Here is a 21,005-nt window from a genome sequence, read left to right as displayed (position 1 = left end):
ACTACCACTTCTGTATACATCTGGACCTGTGGATACTCTGCCATGAAGAATGACTGCTGTGCTGCTGAAAGGACTGCCACACTGCTGGACTGCTACTCTGAAGGAGATGGGGACTTGCTGTGCTGACCTGCTGCCCTCTTACGTCGGAAGGAAGAACTGGAACTGGAACCCATCTTGAACCCAGGACCCCAGAGTGGCTCAAAGGGCTAGCCTGCTGGCCTCCTGATCTGACCCTCAGGTACATCGCAGGCTCAGCACAGCCCCTGGACCCGTCTTCAATGAGCTCCTTACTCCCAAAGAGGTGCCTCTCAGGTCCTGGGCCCTTGGTGTGGCTCTCGATTCCTTTTAGTCAAGCTTTTGGGCTCTTCACAACAGTGAGCGGGTCCATTCACATTGGAACCGTGCCTCTCGCACAATGAATCAGCGTGAGCTTCTGTAAGATTATCTCTTCACACAGCAAGCATTGTCCGTGGCCCTGGATAACTACGGCGAGGCTCCAGTGGACCCTTTAGTGAAACCTGGCCGGCTCTTGGATTCCCAATGACGATTGCCAGCAAAGCTCTCCTTGCTCCCCGCAAGCTTTTTCCCCCCCCAGCGGCACTCTTGGCACAAAACTTGAGAAGGTAAACCTTCAGCGGGAATGATCTGTGACTGTATTGGACCTGCGCTCCATTGCAGTTGGCCTGAACTTTTGGATTTGACCCGATCCAGCTGTATGCTTTTAACTCTATTTTACAGTTTACTCTTTAAAAATTCATAACTCCAGTTCCACCTATTGTATTTTTGTTGTTTTTCTAACCTGGTGTGGAATGTTTTTGTGTGATGTTTTAACGGTTTTACTGTTTGAAGTGTTGCACAAATACTTTACACATTACCTCTAAAGTTACGCCTGACTGATCTGTGCCAAGCTACCAGAGAGAGAGCACAGGTTAATTTAGGGACTGCTTGTGCCATTCCCTCACTAAGGTTGTGATTACTGCTTGACCAGGGATTATACCCCAGCTAACCAGGAACCCAATTTCTAACAATTGACAGCCTTGACATCCATCCGGCAGTGACACCTAAAATACTCTTGGGTCAATCACATTTCATGGACATCCCTGGTACGTGCCACTGGTGCTGGCTTCTGGAGGGTATTCTTGGCATTTTGTGGCTATCCCCTGTTGTGGAAACTATGCCTGGCTTCTGCTGGACAACAATATGAGATGGAAAATCCTGCCTTGTAGTGGGCATCTCTGGTATAGAACAAATATCTCTTAGATATAGTAGGCCCTTCTGGTATCCACACTTTAAATCTAGTGGGCATCCCTGGTGACCTCTTGTAGCAATACCTAACATCAAATGGGCATATGGCGGGCATCCTTTGCTTCTTGAGGGGCATCCCTGGCATGTAGTGGCCCACCCGGCATGATCTGGTAACCCATGGGCAGGAGCGTCTGGATCTGTCTATTTGAAGCTGTGTTAAATGTGAGTATTTGATGAGAAAAATAAGCTGATATGTTGACATTGCAGACCAAACTAATTAATGTACATACAATCAAGAGCTGGTGCTTGTTGACAATGGGGATATTATAAGATAATGTCATGCTTTTTATTGGGTGGAAAAAGGGATGGATGGGGTAATATATATGAGAAATTGTACTTGAAGGCCAGAGTATGTTCAGAAAATAGTGGCTATTTGATGAAAAATAAGCTTCTTTACTAAAAATTACAAGTTGATTTAGGAATATGAAATGCATTATTTTGAGAAAATTGTAATCTGATGAAGGAGCTTGTATTTATTTGCTGAACAAATAAAGCCTGGTATTTAAGGGCAAAATGTCTGTATTGTAAGAAAATAACTGAAATTAGTGCAGTTGTAAGATTCTACGATACATGTAATGCTTATATTTGAGAGACTATTCAAGATGAGCTGAGTGCACAGGCTCAGCAACACAACTGAATTTGACTTTGCATGACATTGAGGAGAGTTCTGTGGGAGTTATCAAGAGGACTGAATGCTTGGAAGTCAACTGCTTTATATGCCAGCTGCCCGCAGGCCAAGTCTCACCATTCTTCAATAGATGCGTAAGGGAGAACTTTTGCATCAGGGTCACAGAGATTCAACAGAATTAACAAACACCCAATTGAAAAAAGCAGTAACTCCACTTGTGTTTAGGTTAGTTTGAAGCAATGCTAATATGAATATATAAATGTTGTATTTCTTTTATGGACTTTTGATCAATATGACCAATATAATTGGCAACTTTAATAAAAATATGTTGACATTTACATATAAAGACATAGCAAACAAATTATTTAGAAAGACTTGATGGATTTGGGTTGGATAGCTTTTACAGTATTGAACATTGCAAGCATGTTACATAATTATATTTACCAGCAACCACTGTGGCAAACACTTTTGCAAACATTTTATAGAATCTTTTTTGAAACCTACATACATTGACTACTAACAGATGCTAAGAGATTAATGGATATTTTTCCGATACAAATTCAAAGGATGATTTTTTAATTCTGCCCCCAAGGAAATTATTTAGGCAAGGCATATTATGTAATAAATTTACTTTTTTAGAGCATTGAGAGCTCCAACTGAGATTCTTTTATTTTATTTTAGAAGTTTTATATAGCGATGGCACGACCCAGAGGGTATCAGAGCGCTTTACAGCAAAACATATGCAACAGAGTCTCGAGTGGAGTAGAAGTTCAATGGTAATAAGAGATGCTAGAACGAGTCCAATTTAGTATCATGACATGAGGGCTTTCATTAGGTCAGAGTGCAAGAGTTTGGCTGAGGAGAAGAGGCAATATATCATCATTACGGACACATGAGGCGTAAACCTGCTACAATGATGGCGTGACCAAGGGGACATGGCCACACTCAGAACCAAATAAAAAACAAACAAAAGCCTAGTAGATTAAAGATTTTCAGATGCTTTTCCCAAATCTGTGTAAATATTCTTTAATCTAAACAAACAAGATTTCAGGAGGAATTTTAAAATCCACGGTCACTGATCAGTGGAGAAAAAATTGAGTCTTTCTTCTGGGTATGGTGATCTTCCAGTGTTCCATTAGGGTGACCACCCCACTAACAAAAGTGTGAGACAATTACCATTACAAACTTCACTTCTAAATTTACTAAACCACAAAAGGCCACAAACAGATTAAATGTATTGCAGCCCACCCTTGGAGTAAGCCTGGTACTACAAATGACCAATCACTGGTACTGCAACACACCCCTATAAAACTAATGGGGGCTGTGACTTAAAATAACAACCCATGGAAAATGATGTAAAAATAAATTATTTTGACTTTTCAATTAAGAATAATTTAGTGTTAAAAAACACAAAATAGACAATTGAATATTTTATTAGTCTACAATATACCTTATTTAAAACACGTTCAATATTATTTTTAAGCTTATATTAAAGTTAAAAAATAACTTACATTAGTTTTTTAATTAATATCTTAAATATTAATTTATTAATAAAAATATTAAAGCTACTTAAGGTAGGATTTTTTATTTGGGTTATCTTTAGAAAGTAAATAATGTACTTACATTATTTAATAAAAGTTTATTTTGATGAGTAATGTCTTGTAACTTTGTATTTTATTTCGTTATAAACATTTATAGTTTGCATTAACATTGTATTTGATTTTTTAAAAAGTAATAAACTTTAATTATTTTCGCTAGCTTTCCTCAAGGATATCTTCGCACAGGTGGCAGAGAGCTCCATTTATGTAGGAAAATTTACTAATAGGCACTTTACGCTTGGAAATTTAGCATTAGATAGCTCCACTACCTGATTTCAGGGGATGGAGACACTCAAGTATACACTTAAGTGATGGTCTGCAGTCGGAAGTTGTGTCAAAAGCTACTCTCGTTTTGATTTTTTTTGCACACTGTATGAGGAAGGTAAATGGCACCCTTTGAATCTGTAGGAGTTTTCATGATAGAAAATTAACTTCTGCCACCAAATTTGCACCATCTTAGAAAGTTTAGTGTACAATGTCTTACCTGGTTCTGCTTTTGTGCTGCAAATCAAAAAACAATGATGTATTGAATTAATAAATGAATAGATGTTGTATTTGAACAAATTTACATTTGTGCAATCTGTTTGCATAATGCTGGTTTTCTTCTGCTAATGGACAGTGTGACCTAGTGAAATATTCATTTTTGTTATTGAAGAAAGGAATTTCTAATCAAATTAAATAAATATACTTTGGGAGTATGGATTCATCAAAGTGTGGAAAATAAAAAAGCATAGAGTGTGCTAAATAGCGTTCCTTTAACACCTGGCATAAATATATGACTTTGTGAAAGTTGGCTTAATTTACATGTCCTTATCCACTGACGCTGCCTGTGGGACACACACCTACTTCCCTAGTTATCAACAACTCCAGAAGCATTTTCAAAAGTGGCAGAACATACTGTTTTGTAAGTGACCTCTCCACATGCAAAGCTGCTGCAACCTGGCCTTTGTTAATCGGGATTGCATTTTCCCTACAATTTTCCATTATTCCATGAATAAAAGTGACTTTCTAGTGAAATTGTTTTTGTTATCAGGTCATTTACATTGCTCACCATTGCTAATGGTGTGCATGAGTCTGAGAGAAACATTTGTTTTGACCAAGGACATCCAACATAAAGCTTGATCCATGTCAGATTTGTGAGCTGCTAACCACCGACTGTCTCAGCGAGCCTATTTGTGTTAATTATATTTTATGAGAATGTTTCTTATATGTTTAGCCTGTAATTCTGACACTGGATGCCAAACACTGCTGGTTTACACCTTCACATGTTTGGGCAACCTTTGGAAAATCAAAAAGAAGATTACAAGAGACTCTAGCAGAGTGATGGTTGTGCTTTGTAAACACCCTGAAGTAAATACATCGATGAGACACAGCTGCATTATGCAATGATGTGCAATGGGAATTTATAATGTATAAATATTTTATTTCACCGTATGCGCCAGAAGAATATGGCATTAGAGCCAATTACCTAATTTTTTAGATACTGACTTGATACTCTCTCATATATGAAAGTTTTAGTTTATGTTTTGAGCGACAAGGACACACATCTTTCCCTCCGTCCACTATGGAAGTTAAAACACATTGTCGAGTTATTTCTAAATCAAGACGTTTCGAATTGCTCAATTCATGACAGTATATTAACTGTTCACCGCCGCCTATATTGTAAAGCACTCTTCATTCTATGAAACTTATCAACAGGTGATTAATAATAGCAAATCTATATTTCAAGTAAATTGCTATTTTTTGAGCTTTTTGAAAAAATAAAAAGTCAATTGATTTTTTTATTAGCACTAACCCTACTGGCTAGAAAGAGTCTCACCAGTGGGGCCAACCCACTTCCCTGTCAATTTGTGGACTATTTCAACAACTTTGACACTTATAGCATCAAAATGGGTCAAATTGATTGTATTGAACACCAATTGGCCTTTTGCTCAGTTTGGCTCGAAGATCAATGATCGAGTATTTGAATGTGCTGCCATTTTGTATAATCTGCCTGTAAACCTGCAAAGATTCAAGAGTAAAATTAAAGTCCAGGCAACTAGCTTCACATAAACAGGAGAAAATCTAGCTAGTGCACTCAAGCGCTCATATGATGAAGGCTCACCAGTATAAATGAACATTCATGTTGTTATTGCGTGAGCACAGTTCCACCTAACCCTTCATTACTACACTGTTTCTATGATTGTATTGCAGAATAATCAAATGTATTTACATTATTGCTGTATTACCATAGTACAATGGTTATTAATTTAGTTTGAGATTATTATGAACACGTTATTAAATTTTTAATGCATCTATTTTGCATTGGTTTATTATGGTGGGTCACTGATTTGGGCTGATGTGATTTATTTAAATTGCCAATAAACCTTCAACAACTTCAGAGAAAATAAAGGTTGAGATTGTGTCATGACAAGCAGAAATTAAGAGCAACAAGCACTTACAGTGGTCCATGACTTTCAAGGTTGTGGTTCGATGGCACTAAGGATAAAACACAAGGGTCTGTGAAGGAAAAAAAGTCCATCAGAGAAAACAAAACAATGAACAGGAAACGTAATCTTTGAACTGTGGCGAACTATTAAGCAGTAATAACATAACCCCAGACGCAGCACAAGGGCTGTGGGCATATTTGTATCCCTAATACCTGACAGGAGCTGCGAACACACACTAACACTGCCGCAAAGAATTATGCATCTGGTAAGATTTAAATTATGTCAACCTAGTTGCATTTGATTATTTTTACAGCTGAAAACACGATAGTGGAATGTCTCTTTCCCGTTTAATGCTTAGGTCGCATGTATTTACTATCTGTAATTATTGATATTTGCATAAATGTGCAGATAAATTTCAGTTTATTGGCTAAATCAAAGGCTCAGAAATCAGAAAACCTGAAGTATATTCCAGAAAATCATCTTAATCGGATTGTGTGAACCTGGGCAGTCGCTGTATCTCACATCTTGTCTTCCTTTGTCTCTGTACAAGCTCCTAACTACTTTTAGTAGGCGACACACAACAAATGTGCGTTGGTGATGTCACTAGGACCCACACAGAAACCATCTGCCCACTATGTGGGGCCAAAGGTAAGACGATAATGTCCTTACGGGACAAAGGATATGACACTCTTGAGCATGGAGAAGTTAGCTAATGAGATTGAAAATAGGGAAAGACAATTTCGGAAAGTGTGGGGATCAGTAATTGGGTTTTGGACACGGCGGCATTTGTGGAACATGTCAGAGGAGATAACAAGCCCTTAGAATTGAATTGAGAGATGCCAAGGTGTACCAAGATGGCCGCTAGGAGGGCAGGGGGGGCTTTGGACGGCAATTTAGGTTCTATTCCTGAGGTGAAACATTGGATAAAAGAAATTACAATATTGTTAAAGTTAATAACTGTGGCAGCAATCTGCCTGCTTCAGTTTTCAAATCTCTTTACCAGACGAATGGCAAAAATATTTGTGTGAGCAGTTCCAAACACCTTTTTCCTTCTTCCCCAACAAAATTTCTTTGAATGAAACACATGGAGTTGTCTAGTTTCTCCAGCGACGTGCATTTTCTTTTAGTATACACACAAAGTTCTAACTTAAAAAATCAACTCAAAAAATTCAGCTAGCACAGATAAATATATCAAAAACATGCTAACGAGTACTACTGACGCCTAAATTATGCATGTACCTACATATGTACAATTGCATCAAGACTTTGAAACATGCACCCACATCAGAGAGTTTCCACAGACACAAACCACAGAGCTCATCTCTTACCTGAATGGATGGTCAGTCAAGAATCTGAAAGCTTTCCTGAGAGTTTGTTATTTATATAGAGCGCTGGCTATGGGTGTGCGCCCCTTAGGCAAGACCCCGCCCTATCAAAGGCAGTTTGAGTAATTTAATGCTGTCAGGTGGTGGCACAGCACATCAGTATGAGCTAGATATAAACGGTTACATTAGTGCAATGGAGAATAATTGAGATTATTTTTAATTAAAATAATTATGTTAATTTTTCTGGATCTGGGGTTGGATCATGCACAGAAAGCAGATCCTAGTGCAGGAGCTCCCTGCCTCCCATGCAATAAACCAGAGGAAGGCATCACCAGCTGCAGACTTTCAAGGTTGTGAACCTCCCTCGTCTACGTCATTGCTCCTTTCATGAAAAATGCTGGGTTAATCGTCAGTGCTTTCCACAGTATTATTAAGGCAGAAACTTAATGCCACTCCCTCAGGGTAAACATCCACTCAGTGGTATTTTTAAAAAGTTCTGAGCAATTGTTCAACGAGTAGAATGAACCATCTAATCGCTGCCTCATTCCAACTTTCTGTATTTAGTCATCTACACATTCCTGTGACTCAAAATATTGATTGTGTATGAATCCAACATCCATTAGAGACATAAGCACATGTACTGAATTATATAGAAGGGTAGTAGTGAATTACAGTAATCTTTATCATTGAGGGATTTTTTCAGTGACATGAAATAGACAAGATCAAAGGTCAAATTGTCTATGATGTCACTCAGAATCCCAAGGTGAAAAATACCCCCTTAATTTACTATATACCCGTCTATAACTTTAGGTTATGTATGGCCTCCAAAATCATCAGCCCCTGATTCCAACTGCTACGTAGGGAGCAGAGGATGAGTAGTGCAGCTGTACATTACATGTCCACTCCTCCCTGTCCATTAAAAAAATAAAAAATATACGGTATCCAGGCGCACACCCACCTCGACCGCTCTCTGCCCCTTTCTTTACCTCTTCTCCAGAAGGGGTGCTCCCTGCTTTCTACCACTGCTCTGACAGGTTCTTAAAGAGCCCAGCCAGAGCAGCCTGGACTTCCTTTATTATGCAGCAACAGTGGTTAACATGAGGTGGTACCCCAGGCTAGACAATGAACAGCTGTTATGCTTTCACACAATAACAAAGCACCCATTCATCTTTGTCAGTTTTATGTAGATTGTAATCGAACTTGATAAAACCTCTTCTGACAACAAACTGGTACCGCAAATTTGTCACCTTCAATAGCATCCACCAGGTTTAGGAAATCAATCTGGTGTTTTTTTTCCTCAGATCCTTTCTTTTTTTCACTATATTGGAGAAAGTACCCACTTGATCTGTATTTCTTTTCGCATATCTTACAAATCTTTCTTCGATTTTATCATATTCATTGGCCTCGGTAAACACATCTCATAATCAAGTCTATTTTACCATTTTAACATTTTCTTCCATGTACTGTGACAGACATGTTTCTCACAATAAAGAAAATAATGTTAAATTTTACATAAAATCAGAATAACCCCCATATAATACTCCACTTTCTCAGACAAACATCCAAAGTCACTCCCTATCATACACTACATTCATACATTACATTCATACTATGACCTAGCATTCTACACATACACTGGACAAACAACAACGAAAAGCATTTTTGATTTTTATCCATTGCAGCGTTGTGGACTGGGGTCACTTTTCCAAAAATGGTCAACGTACTTTTCGGTGTGAACATTGATTACTTCAAATCACCTTCTTCAGGAACACACAGTAATACAGATACTTCAAGGGGTAGTCAATCGGGGGAATTTATCTTTACGCAAGAAGCAGCAGCCGGTCACAACTATGTCTGGTAGTATGACACCTCCTCACAGCACCTTAGTAGATGATCTAATCATTACCAGCTCCTGACAATTGTCTCTAGCTCATGGTTGAATGACCTCATGCACTGGACCCCATAGTGGCTTTGTTGGGGTATGACTGGCCATTACTACTAGGATGATGTCATTTTACTGCTATAGCCTCACTTCCAGCCAAATGAAACCTAACCTCACTGGGGTGCTCGCACTCCCCCGATGGTGGAAGCCTGGCTAAAAGATCTGTCCTGTTGTGATATTAACTCTAAATTGTACGCTTGTACCTACGCGTCCCTACTAGGACCTCTTTACCTGCCTTCACTCCCCAGCATACCATATACCCGCCTTATCCTGGCGCTTTCACCTATTTTCCACTTGCTGACACTGGACGTCCCCACACGGACCGCCAAACCTGTTCTACTCCCCGGCATACCCTATACTCGCCACATCCTGGCGCTCCTAACCCACTGCACGTGCTGATACTGAACACCCATCCGCCCACACCTGGGCGCTACTCATCTATTGGCTGCCATCACTCATCTGATTTGGCCGCATTTGGTGACACCACAGCCCACGGACATCACGTCCTTTTCTCAAACACGTCGCATACCCTAGACCGGGTTGGAATTTTCACCGGTCACTAGGGACCTGCTCTCCTACTCCTTCCGACTCGGAACATCCCTGAAGAGTCATGGGATAACTCCTTGTGACGAAACACGTGTCAGCTGGTTGTTTGGCTTAATACAGTCGTTGCTTTGTGATATATAAAAAACCTGTTTCTCCAAACCTACACGGGTGTCGACCACCACTTTGTTTGAACTGAGATAACATTTGTAATAACTTTGTTATACCCTCACAACGTGTGTCCAGGACAGTGCATACTTTCCAGTGTGGATCTTTCGACCCACACAAATCTGGGGATTATCGGGTAAATCTCCCAACCTGGCAGCACGGTATCTACCCAGATTCTTAAGACCATAACGCACACCAGCCTGAGGGCCATTTCTTCCTGTGTTCACTAAAAAACCCACTCCTAGCTCTCACTCCCCCGATGGTGGCAGCCTGGCTAAAAGATCTGTCCTGTTGTGATATTAACTCTGAATTGAACTTTTCCCTGCAGCCAATTACTTCCAGGCCCAAGGATATCTGGCAACTATACTGGCGATGAAACGGCAGGTTAAATGCTGGTTATTTATCAAATGCTGTATAAGGCCCTCGATCTGTTCTGCAAAGCCCGATACGCAATCTGTTTTTGAAGTGTAACTTGTCTGTGTAATTTCTCTTTCTTTGTCTTTTAGTTACTTATCTTTTTCTTTTCTGGTAACTTTGCTGTGCCACACATGTATTTCTGTCTTATATTTTAGTTTTTGGTTCCATTGTATGTATGTGTTGTACGATAAATACATTAAGAAAATAGTTCAGACTTAACATTAAAAAAGCTGTAGAAATTCACTGAAAAAAAACTGATGGTTACAGGGAAGTTACAGTTAGGAAATCAAATTAAAAAACCTTTGAAATTCACAGAAAAAAACCACATTTTACAGGGACAGTATAGTTAGGCTCAGATTTTACCTGCACAAAACCTTAGAACGGATTTCCTGATATCAATAGTTACCTGAGATAACTTTAACTTATGCCCCGCAATGAACTGCTTATGATCTCACATATCATATCTCTCATGACATAGTCAGTGAGGTCACTGATGACATCTCAAATGAAATCCCTGATGACATTATCCAGTGAGTGTGAGTCCTTCATAAACATTTCTGAGACTTGAACATATATATTAAGCTACTGTATAAGTTAAATTACATTTGTTTCTGTACTACTTATGAGTGATGCTATTTCTAACATATGTCATCTGAGTGACTGTATGACTGTGGGTGTGTGAGTGGTTGTATGGAGCTGTGAGTGTTCTTATGTGAGTGTCTGTATAGGTTTATCAGTGGGTATGTGAGTGATTGTATTGGACTGTTAGCAGGTGTATGAGTGGCTGTATGGTGTGTAAGTGGTTAAATGGGTATGTGTGAGTGGTTGTATGGGTGTGTGAGTGGTTGTGTGAGTATGTGAGTAGATGTCTAAGTAGTTTTGAGGGTATATGAGAGAATGTGTTTGTGGGCGTGTGAGTTGGTGAGTAGGTGTGAGAGTGTCTGATTGGGTTTGTGAGTGCCTGAATGGGTCTGTGAATGGTGCCAGGAGTGGGCCGCCGAAACCCTCTGCAGGCCGCGCTGGGCCGGAAGTCCCCCGCCTTATAGGCCCCCAGCGCTCCGGTGAAGTGGCACATCATCCTACCTCCCTCGGCGGCCCCCGTATGCAAGGAGAAGGCCGCCGCCTCAAGTGCACCAGGCCGCGCTGGGCCTGAAGCCTCTGTGGCCCGCATCACGTGACGGGGAGCGCCGCCGCATCATCGGCCGCGCCCCCGCCACAGCCGCGCAGCCATTGGCTGCCTGCACCGGGTTTTCCGACTCAAGTCCCGGCACCCAGAGAGCCTCCTCCAATCTGCCCCACACGTTGATCCCGCCTCGCCCCTGGCGCCGGTGCTCGAAAGCTGTCCCAGCACCGCGCCGGGTAGTGTGAGGCCCCGGGAGGGCTGGAACCCCTCCCCTCACCTAGAGTCTACGCAAGGGCCCCGGAGGGCCGAAGATTACAGGTAACCCCCGGAGAGGAGGGCGGAAGGCCGGGCAAGGCCCTGAGTTCGCCCCTCCCCTGGGGAGCATTGAGACTGGGCCCCGTTGGCCCCAATGAGCCTCCACTGACCAAGAGGCCTCAGTTAAACCCACAGATGCCTCAATACCGGTTGACTGTGCATGCCTGAAGCCAGGCTCATACTGAAGTAACAGTGCCTGTCTGATTACCTGCTTTTAAGCCTGCTGAGTGGTATAATATTTCCCTGCACTGAATTTCTAGCAGGGGCGGGCTTCAATGAATCCTGATGGGGTTGTGTTATGATACTGCTTGATTGGGGGTTGTCTTTGTCTTTGGTTCCTGGAATTTTCATCTTCACGGCCGGGCTCAGCTCCGCCGCAGCGCTGCAACAGCAGCAAAGGGCCGGGCCTTGCTCTGCCTGTTTCCTGGCCGGGCTTGGCTCCGCCGGGCCCCTCCCACCACCAGCTGACGCCCTCAACAGCGCCAGGAGGCGCATAAAGGCAGCGCCAGGGCCGAGTTCTGTGGGGGTTGTCTTTGGTTCCTGGAATTTTCATCTTCACGGCCGGGCTCAGCTCCGCCGCAGCGCAGCACCAGCAGCAAAGGGCCGGGCCTTGCTCCGCCTGTTTCCCGGCCGGGCTTGGCTCCGCCGGGCCCCTCCCACCACCAGCTGACGCCCTCAACAGCGCCAGGAGGCGCATAAAGGCAGCGCCAGGGCCGAGTTCTGTGGGGTTGTCTTTGTCTTTGGTTCCTGGAATTTTCATCTTCACGGCCGGGCTCAGCTCCGCCGCAGCGCAGCACCAGCAGCAAAGGGCCGGGCCTTGCTCCACCTGTTTCCCGGCCGGGCTTGGCACCGCTGGGCCCCTCCCACCACCAGCTGACGCCCTCAACAGCGCCAGGAGGTGCATAAAGGCAGCGCCAGTCCCTCGTCCCGCGGGACGCTCGCGGGCAGCGCCGGGCGAAGCCCGGGCAAAGGGCGGGCCGTCTGTGGCCATCCGGGGACGTCCAGGGACGGGTCGGGCCATCCCCCTTGGCACGGACATAATGAGTCAGGTACTGTTTAGTGTGGTTTTGGACTGATATCCTGTGTTTCAAGACTTTAAATGATTCTGTGATCCCAAGCTAGTGCCGTAGGAAGAAGGGGGACTGGGGCCCAAGTATTTTTAAATCATATCTTAAGTGTTGAGTTACTGGGTTACTCATTTTAGGGATTCGTGATTTCTGTTGGGGGGAGGATAAGAGGAAAAGAGCTAGACTCGGGCTTCAATATTATAGCTCTACAAGAGACATGGGCGCGAGATTCAGACTCCTGTCAACTGGAGGGCTATAAATGTTTTTTTAGATCAGCCAAAGAAGTGAATTCTGGGAGAGCAAAAGGAGGCTTAGTGATATATGTAGATCTAGATGTAAAGGGCACCTGGTCACAACCGGACTGGGCGTCAGATACATTACAAGCAGTCTTACTGCAAGGGCAGGGGCAGAGACTTCTGATTTTAAACTTCTATAACCCGGGTTCAAGTGATGGAAACTTCCCTACTCTGCTTGAGCTTGAGAGTAGGCTTAACGAGGAGACAGATCTAAGGCAGGGAGGGCTTGAACCAACTATTTTGTTGATGGGGGACTTTAACTGTCATTTGTGCCCCAAGTTACTCCCCATCTCTCTGGATTGGTCCTCCTGCCCTGTAGAAAACGGTCCCCATTTTGAACACAATAAGGAGGGCACATTATTGATGAAGCTACTAGACAGCTATGCGCTTACCCATACAATGGATCTGGAGCCGTTGAAAGCCCGGGAGACTCCCATACCCACATTCAAAGGTAGAGGCTGTGCGTCTATAATAGACTTTATAGTAATCTCTGCCTTTGCGAAAGACCAGATTATAGGAGCAAGAACGGAGTGGAGCCCCTGGAGCGATCATAATCCCCTCTTCCTGGAAATTAAATACAATGATCTACCAGCAAAAAACATGGGAGGAAGCACTGTTATCCAACCAACGGATCAAGGGAGGCGCATAAGGTGGGGAATGATCAACCCGCAAGATTTCTACACCAACCTAGTGGGCAAAGGGAAAGAACATATAGAGACCTGCCTAGATCTTGCGATAGAAGGTAGAGGAGTGGTTCTGGCTTATGAATCTCTAACCAAAATAGTGGATGGGCTATTAAAAACTAAAAGGCCGATCAAGGAACTATCCTCACCAAGATGGTTCGATACAAACTGCTCGAGGGCATTAAGTCTAAAGAGGGCCCCGAGAGACAAGAATGAAGTCGCCCACTGTAGACAGAATTACAAAATGCAGGTCAAGAGAAGGAAGAGTGCTCTTCAAAAGGAAGTCTGGGTAGACCTTACAGAAGCAGGCGAAAATAGGGATTACGCCCAATTTTGGAGAATTATAAATAGGCCCTGTCACCAAGACTCAAGCTCACCAGTAATCAGTACCAATATACTACCAGACCAATGGATTAACCACTTTAAAACCCTGTATAATCAACAGGAGGTAGTTATTGTGGATGGGAGGTGGGAGGGACCCAGGGCAACCGATTTATAATTTTCTCTGTCGGAAGTTCTAATAGCAGTGTCAGGGCTGACGCGTAATAAGGCACCAGGCCCGGACGGCACTCCCCCAGACCTATTTTTAAGTAATACTGATCTATGGGCACCGATTATGACTTGTGTACTTAATGCCGCAATTAAATCCGGTTTACCAAGATCTTGGTCAACAGCTGTGATTGTCCCCATATACAAGAAAGGCTGCAGGGACAATCCACAGTGTTACAGACCAATCTCGCTGATTGATGTCTCAGCCAAAGTATTAGGCAGGGCAATTCTCAACCGCCTGATAGAGTGGACTGGTACCCATAACACCTTGGTGGACACCCAGTATGGCTTTCAGACAGGCAGGTCTACAAGTGACCAATGTCTCAACTTATATCTTTTAGCAGCTAAATATATCAAGTCAGATGACGGGACTCTCTATATGGGATTTATGGACCTGGCAGCGGCATTTGATAATGTTAATAGAGCTAAACTCTGGGCAATTATGTTTGGATTGGGAATCGATCCAGATTTGATTAATATACTCAAGGAACTGCATTGGAACACCACTGCCAAGGTCCGCTATAGCGCGGGGGGGGTGAGTACCGATCCTTTCCCGTGCTCTGGCGGGGTGAGGCAGGGGTGCATCCTGGCTCCATTCCTATTTTCTCTTTACATAAATGACCTAGTGAGTGCCCTGCTGACACTGGGAACTGACTGCCCAAGAGTGGGATCGTGCCATATACCGGTACTGTTGTACGCGGATGACGCGGTCCTCCTCGCTCGAACTGCGGTGAGTCTTCAGCGCCTAATTACTGGTTTTGCTGAATTCATGAGGAATCTGGATCTTTCTGTCAATCTAACCAAGACTTTCATCATGGTGGCAGGGAAAAAACCTCACAAGAGATTGGTGTTCAAATAAGGAACTCATGTTTTGGACACTGTGACCACCTTCCCATACCTGGGTCTCCTGTTTGATGAAAAGATTAAGTTTGCCCCACTGATTGAGGAAAGGTCCAGGAAACTTGTTTCAGCAAACGGGGCTATACTAAACTTTGCACGAAGGATGGGACGTTGGTCTCCTGAACAGGTGATGACACTGTATAGAGCGGTCAGTACCTCCAAAGCCACCTACGGGGCAGAGGTGTGGGGTTTTAGGGATGCACATCAGATACAAGTGGAGGAAGACAAATTTTTAAAGAAACTATTAAAGCTTATAGAGCATCCCGGCAGCAGTCACACATAAAGAGCTGGGTACTCCATATATATCTGACCTGATTAGAGTGAGACCAATTTTGACCTGGCTTAGAATATGGCTAAACCCAAATGCTGAATTGACAAGACAGATCATTAAGGATTGTCTCCGGGGAGACAGATGGTTGCATATCCCCTGGTTAAAATACATTAAAGATACCCTAGAGTATATTGACCAGCAAATGTTATTTTCTGACCCCCTCAAATGTGGATAGCTCTTGCAAATATTATGTTCAAAAGCAGCTGTTACAAAAATACGAATACAGGAGGAATGAACTTGATTCTAATAAATCCTCAGTAGTAGCCCACTTGCTTGTAAGCAATGAAATGGGTATGGAATCGTATCTTTTTTTAATCTACAGCCAACATGAGAGGTTTTTAATGACTCGTTTTAGGCTCAACTTGTTACACAATATTTTAGCCTACCCGTCTGGTTTTACATTAACAATTGAGCAGAAGGGTGCCTGCGGCTGCGACAATAGGTCTCCGCAGGACACCCTTCATTTTGTATTATTTTGTTCTTTTTATAAAATGCCGCGCCGAAGATTCTATGGCAGGACCGGAGGCTCAGATTATGCTTTTCTTTCTCCGCTATTTATTACAATACCAAAAACACAGCAGCCTCAGAAAAGCTTATAAAGGAAAAAAATGCTTATATCACAACATAATAAAGCATTATCCATAAAAAAGTCAACAAACAAAAGTCTCTTGAACTACGACTCCCATCATTCCAACGAGGATGATATCCAATGAGTCCTTCCATTATGTCCATGACCAGTATATAAGGAGTCCCTTCTCAGTGTTCCTCCTCTTTCTTCGCTGCTCCGCAGCCAGTTAAGTGTTTTTTCTTCTCTCCCAGAGTTGTGTTATACTGCTTTGGGGTGGATTGTTGTTGTTTATTTTATGGGGCTGCTGGGTCTCTGCTGCATGTTTCTCTTCACAGAGCCCCAGGCGAGTCACGGAAGCGCCGTTTCGCTTCTTACGTGCCTCTGATTCCCGTTGTGGTGCGGTGCGCTGTTGGCCGCTAGAGGGCACTGTCGGTCTCGTTGGTCCCAGCGCGGAACTTTCCCTTGGGGGAGGTGCCGTGCTGGAGATCAACGGACGCGGAGCCTTGCCCTCGAGCCTCCTCACTGAACGCCCGGTTCCCGGGTCTGTAGCCCCTTTATTCCCCTTTTGTACGCCCCGTGGGGTCCGTATTGCGGTTGGTGCCGCGTTTTGACGCCTGTTGGCAAGACCTGCACTCGCTTCTGACTGGTGTGGTAGCGCGTGGTGAGGTGGGCTGACCTGGTCCCTTGCGGTGGGTCGGCGCGCTGTGGGGGTTGAGTGCACCCTATTGCGGCCAGTCCCTGGCGCGAAAAATCTAATTGCAGTCCTCCGGCCTGCCCAAAACTTTTTCAAACGCCCCACGTTGGGTGGTGTGTGAGGTTCCTGAATTCGCATCATGGAACAGGGCGAGTATTACGACGATGACTCGCACTCCTATTTGCAGGACGAGGAGTTTTACCAAGCAGTGGATAGCTCCATTTATCGTTGCGTCACTGAGGTGGTGACCCCTATGGAAGAACGCCTCTCAGCGCGCATCGTGGGAGAGTGCGCTAAGCTAGCCCAAGCACAGGGAGGGCAACAGCTCTTTTCCCTCCCGGGTCCATCAGGTGAGGGCCCCCCTCCTTCTAAGAAGCCCTGCAGAGAGGGGTTCTCGGAGGGTGCTCAGGGTGTGGATAAGGGAGCCTTTGAGCGTCTGAGGGACGCTTTCTTGGCAAAGGCGTCCGCTTCCACGCCTGACCAGCCTTCGGTCCCTGCTTCAGTGGTGGCTTCGGAGACTGCTCCGTCGTCCCCGGGAGATTCCCCGGACTCGGACGAGGAGGAAGATTCCGTGCGCTCTTGGCGACCTTCGGGCTCGGCGGCCGAGTTGCCTCGGGTTGGCTCAGGCATGCTGGACCCGGATGAGATCATTCATCCGCGGTCCGCGGCCTGGACCCCGGGTGACAAGGTGGCAAAGTTCGTGGCCAGCCGGTTGCGCAAGCCTCTGGAGAAAGAGGCCAGGGGGTGCCTCCGTGGAGAATGCCCTAGGCCCACGTTGGAAGGCAAGGTGGCCGTGACGCCAGATCTAGATTCCAAGATGGCGACGTTCCTCGCCAAGTTCATGAAGGATCCACGCAAAGGCATCGACCGTTCCTGGCGGTCGTGCCAGGACAAGTTGCTGGATGCGGTAGGGCCTATTACTAAAATACTCGACATGGCGGAGGAGGCGAAAGTTACCGGGACCGCCATTTCTCCCGACGTCTTGTCGAATTGGGCGCAGAGGGTGGTTATCTTTTTGGGTAACGCCAACTGTACCCTCTCGACCGAGCGTCATAGGTCGTTCTTAATTAAATTAGATCCAAAGTTGGGAGACCTGGCCTCTTCGGAGGCGGGAGCGGTTGCTCAGGGCGGGCTCTTTGGAGAGCCATTCATTAAGGAGCTGGGCAAGTTCGTTTCCACTTTCACTTCGCTGGATAAAGCCCAGAAGAGTATCAAGGGCGTTTTCCAGCAGCGTTTCTCCCAAGGGGCTGTCGCGGTGGGGGCCGCGCGACCGGCCGCGGTGGTCATCACACCGGTAATCGAGGACAAGGCTCCGGGCGAGGGCAGTACAACACCTCTGCCAACTTCAACTCCGTCTACCCTACAAGGGGTCAGCGCTTCGGTGGACGAGGCTTCAGGAAAAACCCCGGCAACAATAACTCAGCAGGTGAGTGTTATTCCTGCAGAGCAGGTTCGAATTGGGGGCCGTTTAGCGGCATTTCTGGGGGCATGGGAGGAACTTACAGCGGATGCATGGGTGTTGCAAACCGTCCGCGGGTTCCATATCGAATTTTACGACCAACCCTCTCAGGTGGGTACCCCCCCTCCTATAACCTTTTCAATGGCCGACGCCCAGTTGATAGACGAAGAGGTCTCGGAGCTCCTCCGCAAAGGGGCCATTCGTCGCTCAACTCGGCATCCTTCAGGTTTCCTCAGCAATCTGTTTCTGGTCGACAAGCCCGGTGGGGGGCGACGTCCGGTGATCAACCTGAAGGAATTCAACAGTTGGTTGATCTACCGTCATTTCAAGATGGAGGGGATTCATCTTCTTCGAGACATCCTCCTCCCGCGAGATTGGTTGGTACGGCTGGACCTCAAGGACGCTTACCTCGTGGTTCCGATCTACCCGCCTCATCGTCCTTTCCTTCAGTTCCTCTGGAAGGAACAGGTGTTCGAGTTCACCGCCCTCCCGTTCGGTCTTTCCTCGGCCCGTGGTGTTTCACGAAGGTGCTGCACCCCGTGGTGGAGTTCCTGCGAGGGCAGGGTGTTCGCATGATCGTCTATTTGGACGACATTTTGCTGATGGCGCAGTGCCCGGACATGTTACTTGCTCATCTGCGCCAGACGGTGGCTTTGCTTCAGGAGCTCGGTTTTATCATCAATGGGGTCAAGTCGGTCCTCGTTCCTTTACAGAGAGTGGAGTTCTTGGGGTTCGTCATAGACTCCGTCGCAGCTACTCTCAGCCTCCCGTCGAGGAAGTTGTCCAGGATCAGGCATGTCTTGCGTCAGACTGTGACCAAGTTTCACACATCCTTGCGGCACGTCGCCAGGGTGTTGGGCCTCCTGTCATCCTCGATCCAGGCTATCTTTCCGGGCCCACTTCATTACAGGGCCCTTCAGCGCCTCAAGGCGTACCATTTGCACAGAGGCGTGTCTTACGATCAGTCGGTTCCCCTCTCGGAGGAGGTGAAGGCCGAAATGTCGTGGTGGCTGTCACACATGGAGGCCTGGAATGGCCGAGCAATTTTCGGGTCAGCTCCGGACCTCATTATCGAGTCGGACACCAGCAGGCTGTGGGGATTTTTCCACAGGCGGCACCTGGTCGCTAGAAGAACAGAAGTTACATTTCAACTGTCTGGAGCTTCTGGCGGGTTCGTTTGCAGTACGCTGCTGGACCGGCGACTCTGCGAGGTCGTGTGTCCTGCTGAAAATGGACAATGTGTCCGCGGTTCGCTACGTGAACCATCTAGGAGGTTCGAGATCCCGCGCTCTGGCGAATTTGGCGAAGGAGTTTTGGGATTACTGTCTTGACCATCACGTATCAGTGACGGCGGAATACCTGCCGGGTCAAGCCAACCAGATAGCGGACTGGCACTCCCGTCACCTTCGGGATTCCAGTCTGTGGATGTTGGATATTCTGGTCTTTCGGTGGTTGCACGGTCTGAGGGGTCCGTTTTCGGTGGACTTGTTTGCGTCCCGTTTGGACCATCAACTTCCGAGGTTCTTCAGCTGGAGGCCGTATCCGCTGGCGAAGCCACGGACGCTTTCCTCCAAGACTGGAGTCAGGAGAAGCCCTTTGCGTTTCCCCCTTTTGCGATGGTGATGCGGACGGCGGCTCAGGTCCGCCGGCAGGTGGTGAAGCTGGTTCTAGTGACACCGCTCTGGAGGTATCAAGTTTGGTTTCCAGTTCTTCTGGAACTTTCTTGGGATTTTCCAATCCTACTCCCCCGGCTTCCACACCTGCTTCTCAATCCGGATCAGGAACCGCATCCTCTTATCGCTCAGGGTTCTCTCCATCTCATGGCATGGAGGCTTTCCGGGGACGTTGGTCGCTCCCGGGCCTTTCGAGATCGGCTGAGGGACTGTTGTCCAAAGCCTGGGCAGTCAGTACGTCGAAGCGCTACAAGTCCGCTTGGACTAAGTGGGTGCGTTGGTGTCTTCGACGGGGTCTGGATCCCCTGGTCGCGGGAGTTGTTCCCGTCTTGAATTTTCTGGCGGAATTGGCCGAGAAAGGTTTTGCGTACCGCACGATTAACGCTATGCGTTCTGCCATCTCAGCGGCACACCAACCAGTTGAGGGCTTCCCGGTTGGGGTACACCCTTTTGTGTGTTGCCTTCTGCGGGGTATCCGGTTGTCGTTGCCTCCGGAACTGCGATACTCCGTCCTCTGGGACGTCAATGTGGTGTTGAACCTTTTTCTCTCTTGGCAACCTAATAGGTACCTGTCTTTCAAGGAGCTCTCAGCTAAGTTAGCGATGCTCTTGTGCTTGGTGTCCTGTTAAAGAGTGTCCGATGTGCGGGCCTTGGATGTCTCAGCACGTGTTTTTTCACTGGATGGTGTCACCTTTACGATTGGTCGCCGCACAAAGTCGGCCTCGAAGTCTATTTCTTATCCGGCTTTCGTGGATGTTCCCAAGTTGTGTGTTGTTCAGTGTCTGAAAGCCTATGAAGAGGTGACTTGGGACATTCGCCCTCCGGGCGAAAGACAATTGTTGATTGCCTTACGAAAACCACACCATGCGGTCTCCTCTCCCACTATAGCTAGGTGGGTGCGCTGGGTCATGCAAGAGGCAGGTATTGATACCAAGCGTTTTGGAGCTCACTCTGCCAGGGGGGCCATGGCCTCTAAGGCTTTCACAGCAGGA

General features: G+C 45.9%; 1 protein-coding gene across 3 annotated transcripts in view; it reads right to left on the bottom strand.

Moving 5' to 3' along the window:
* Positions 1-21,005, bottom strand: part of LOC144781130 (uncharacterized) — a 290,550-nt gene that overhangs the window by 13,273 nt on the left and 256,272 nt on the right. For 2 of the 3 annotated variants that reach the window (XM_078659793.1, XM_078659792.1), the window contains exon 2: positions 4,016-4,032. In XM_078659793.1, coding sequence (XP_078515919.1) covers positions 4,016-4,032 — 17 coding nt within the window. Of the gene's footprint in view, positions 1-4,015; positions 4,033-5,972; positions 6,034-21,005 lie in introns of those variants that run through there. The other variant, XM_078659791.1, reaches the window with a different exon arrangement.

Source organism: Lissotriton helveticus, chromosome 9, assembly GCF_964261635.1.
Source record: "Lissotriton helveticus chromosome 9, aLisHel1.1, whole genome shotgun sequence".
Classification (NCBI taxonomy): domain Eukaryota; kingdom Metazoa; phylum Chordata; class Amphibia; order Caudata; family Salamandridae; genus Lissotriton; species Lissotriton helveticus.
This window is presented reverse-complemented; position numbering and strand designations above follow the sequence as displayed.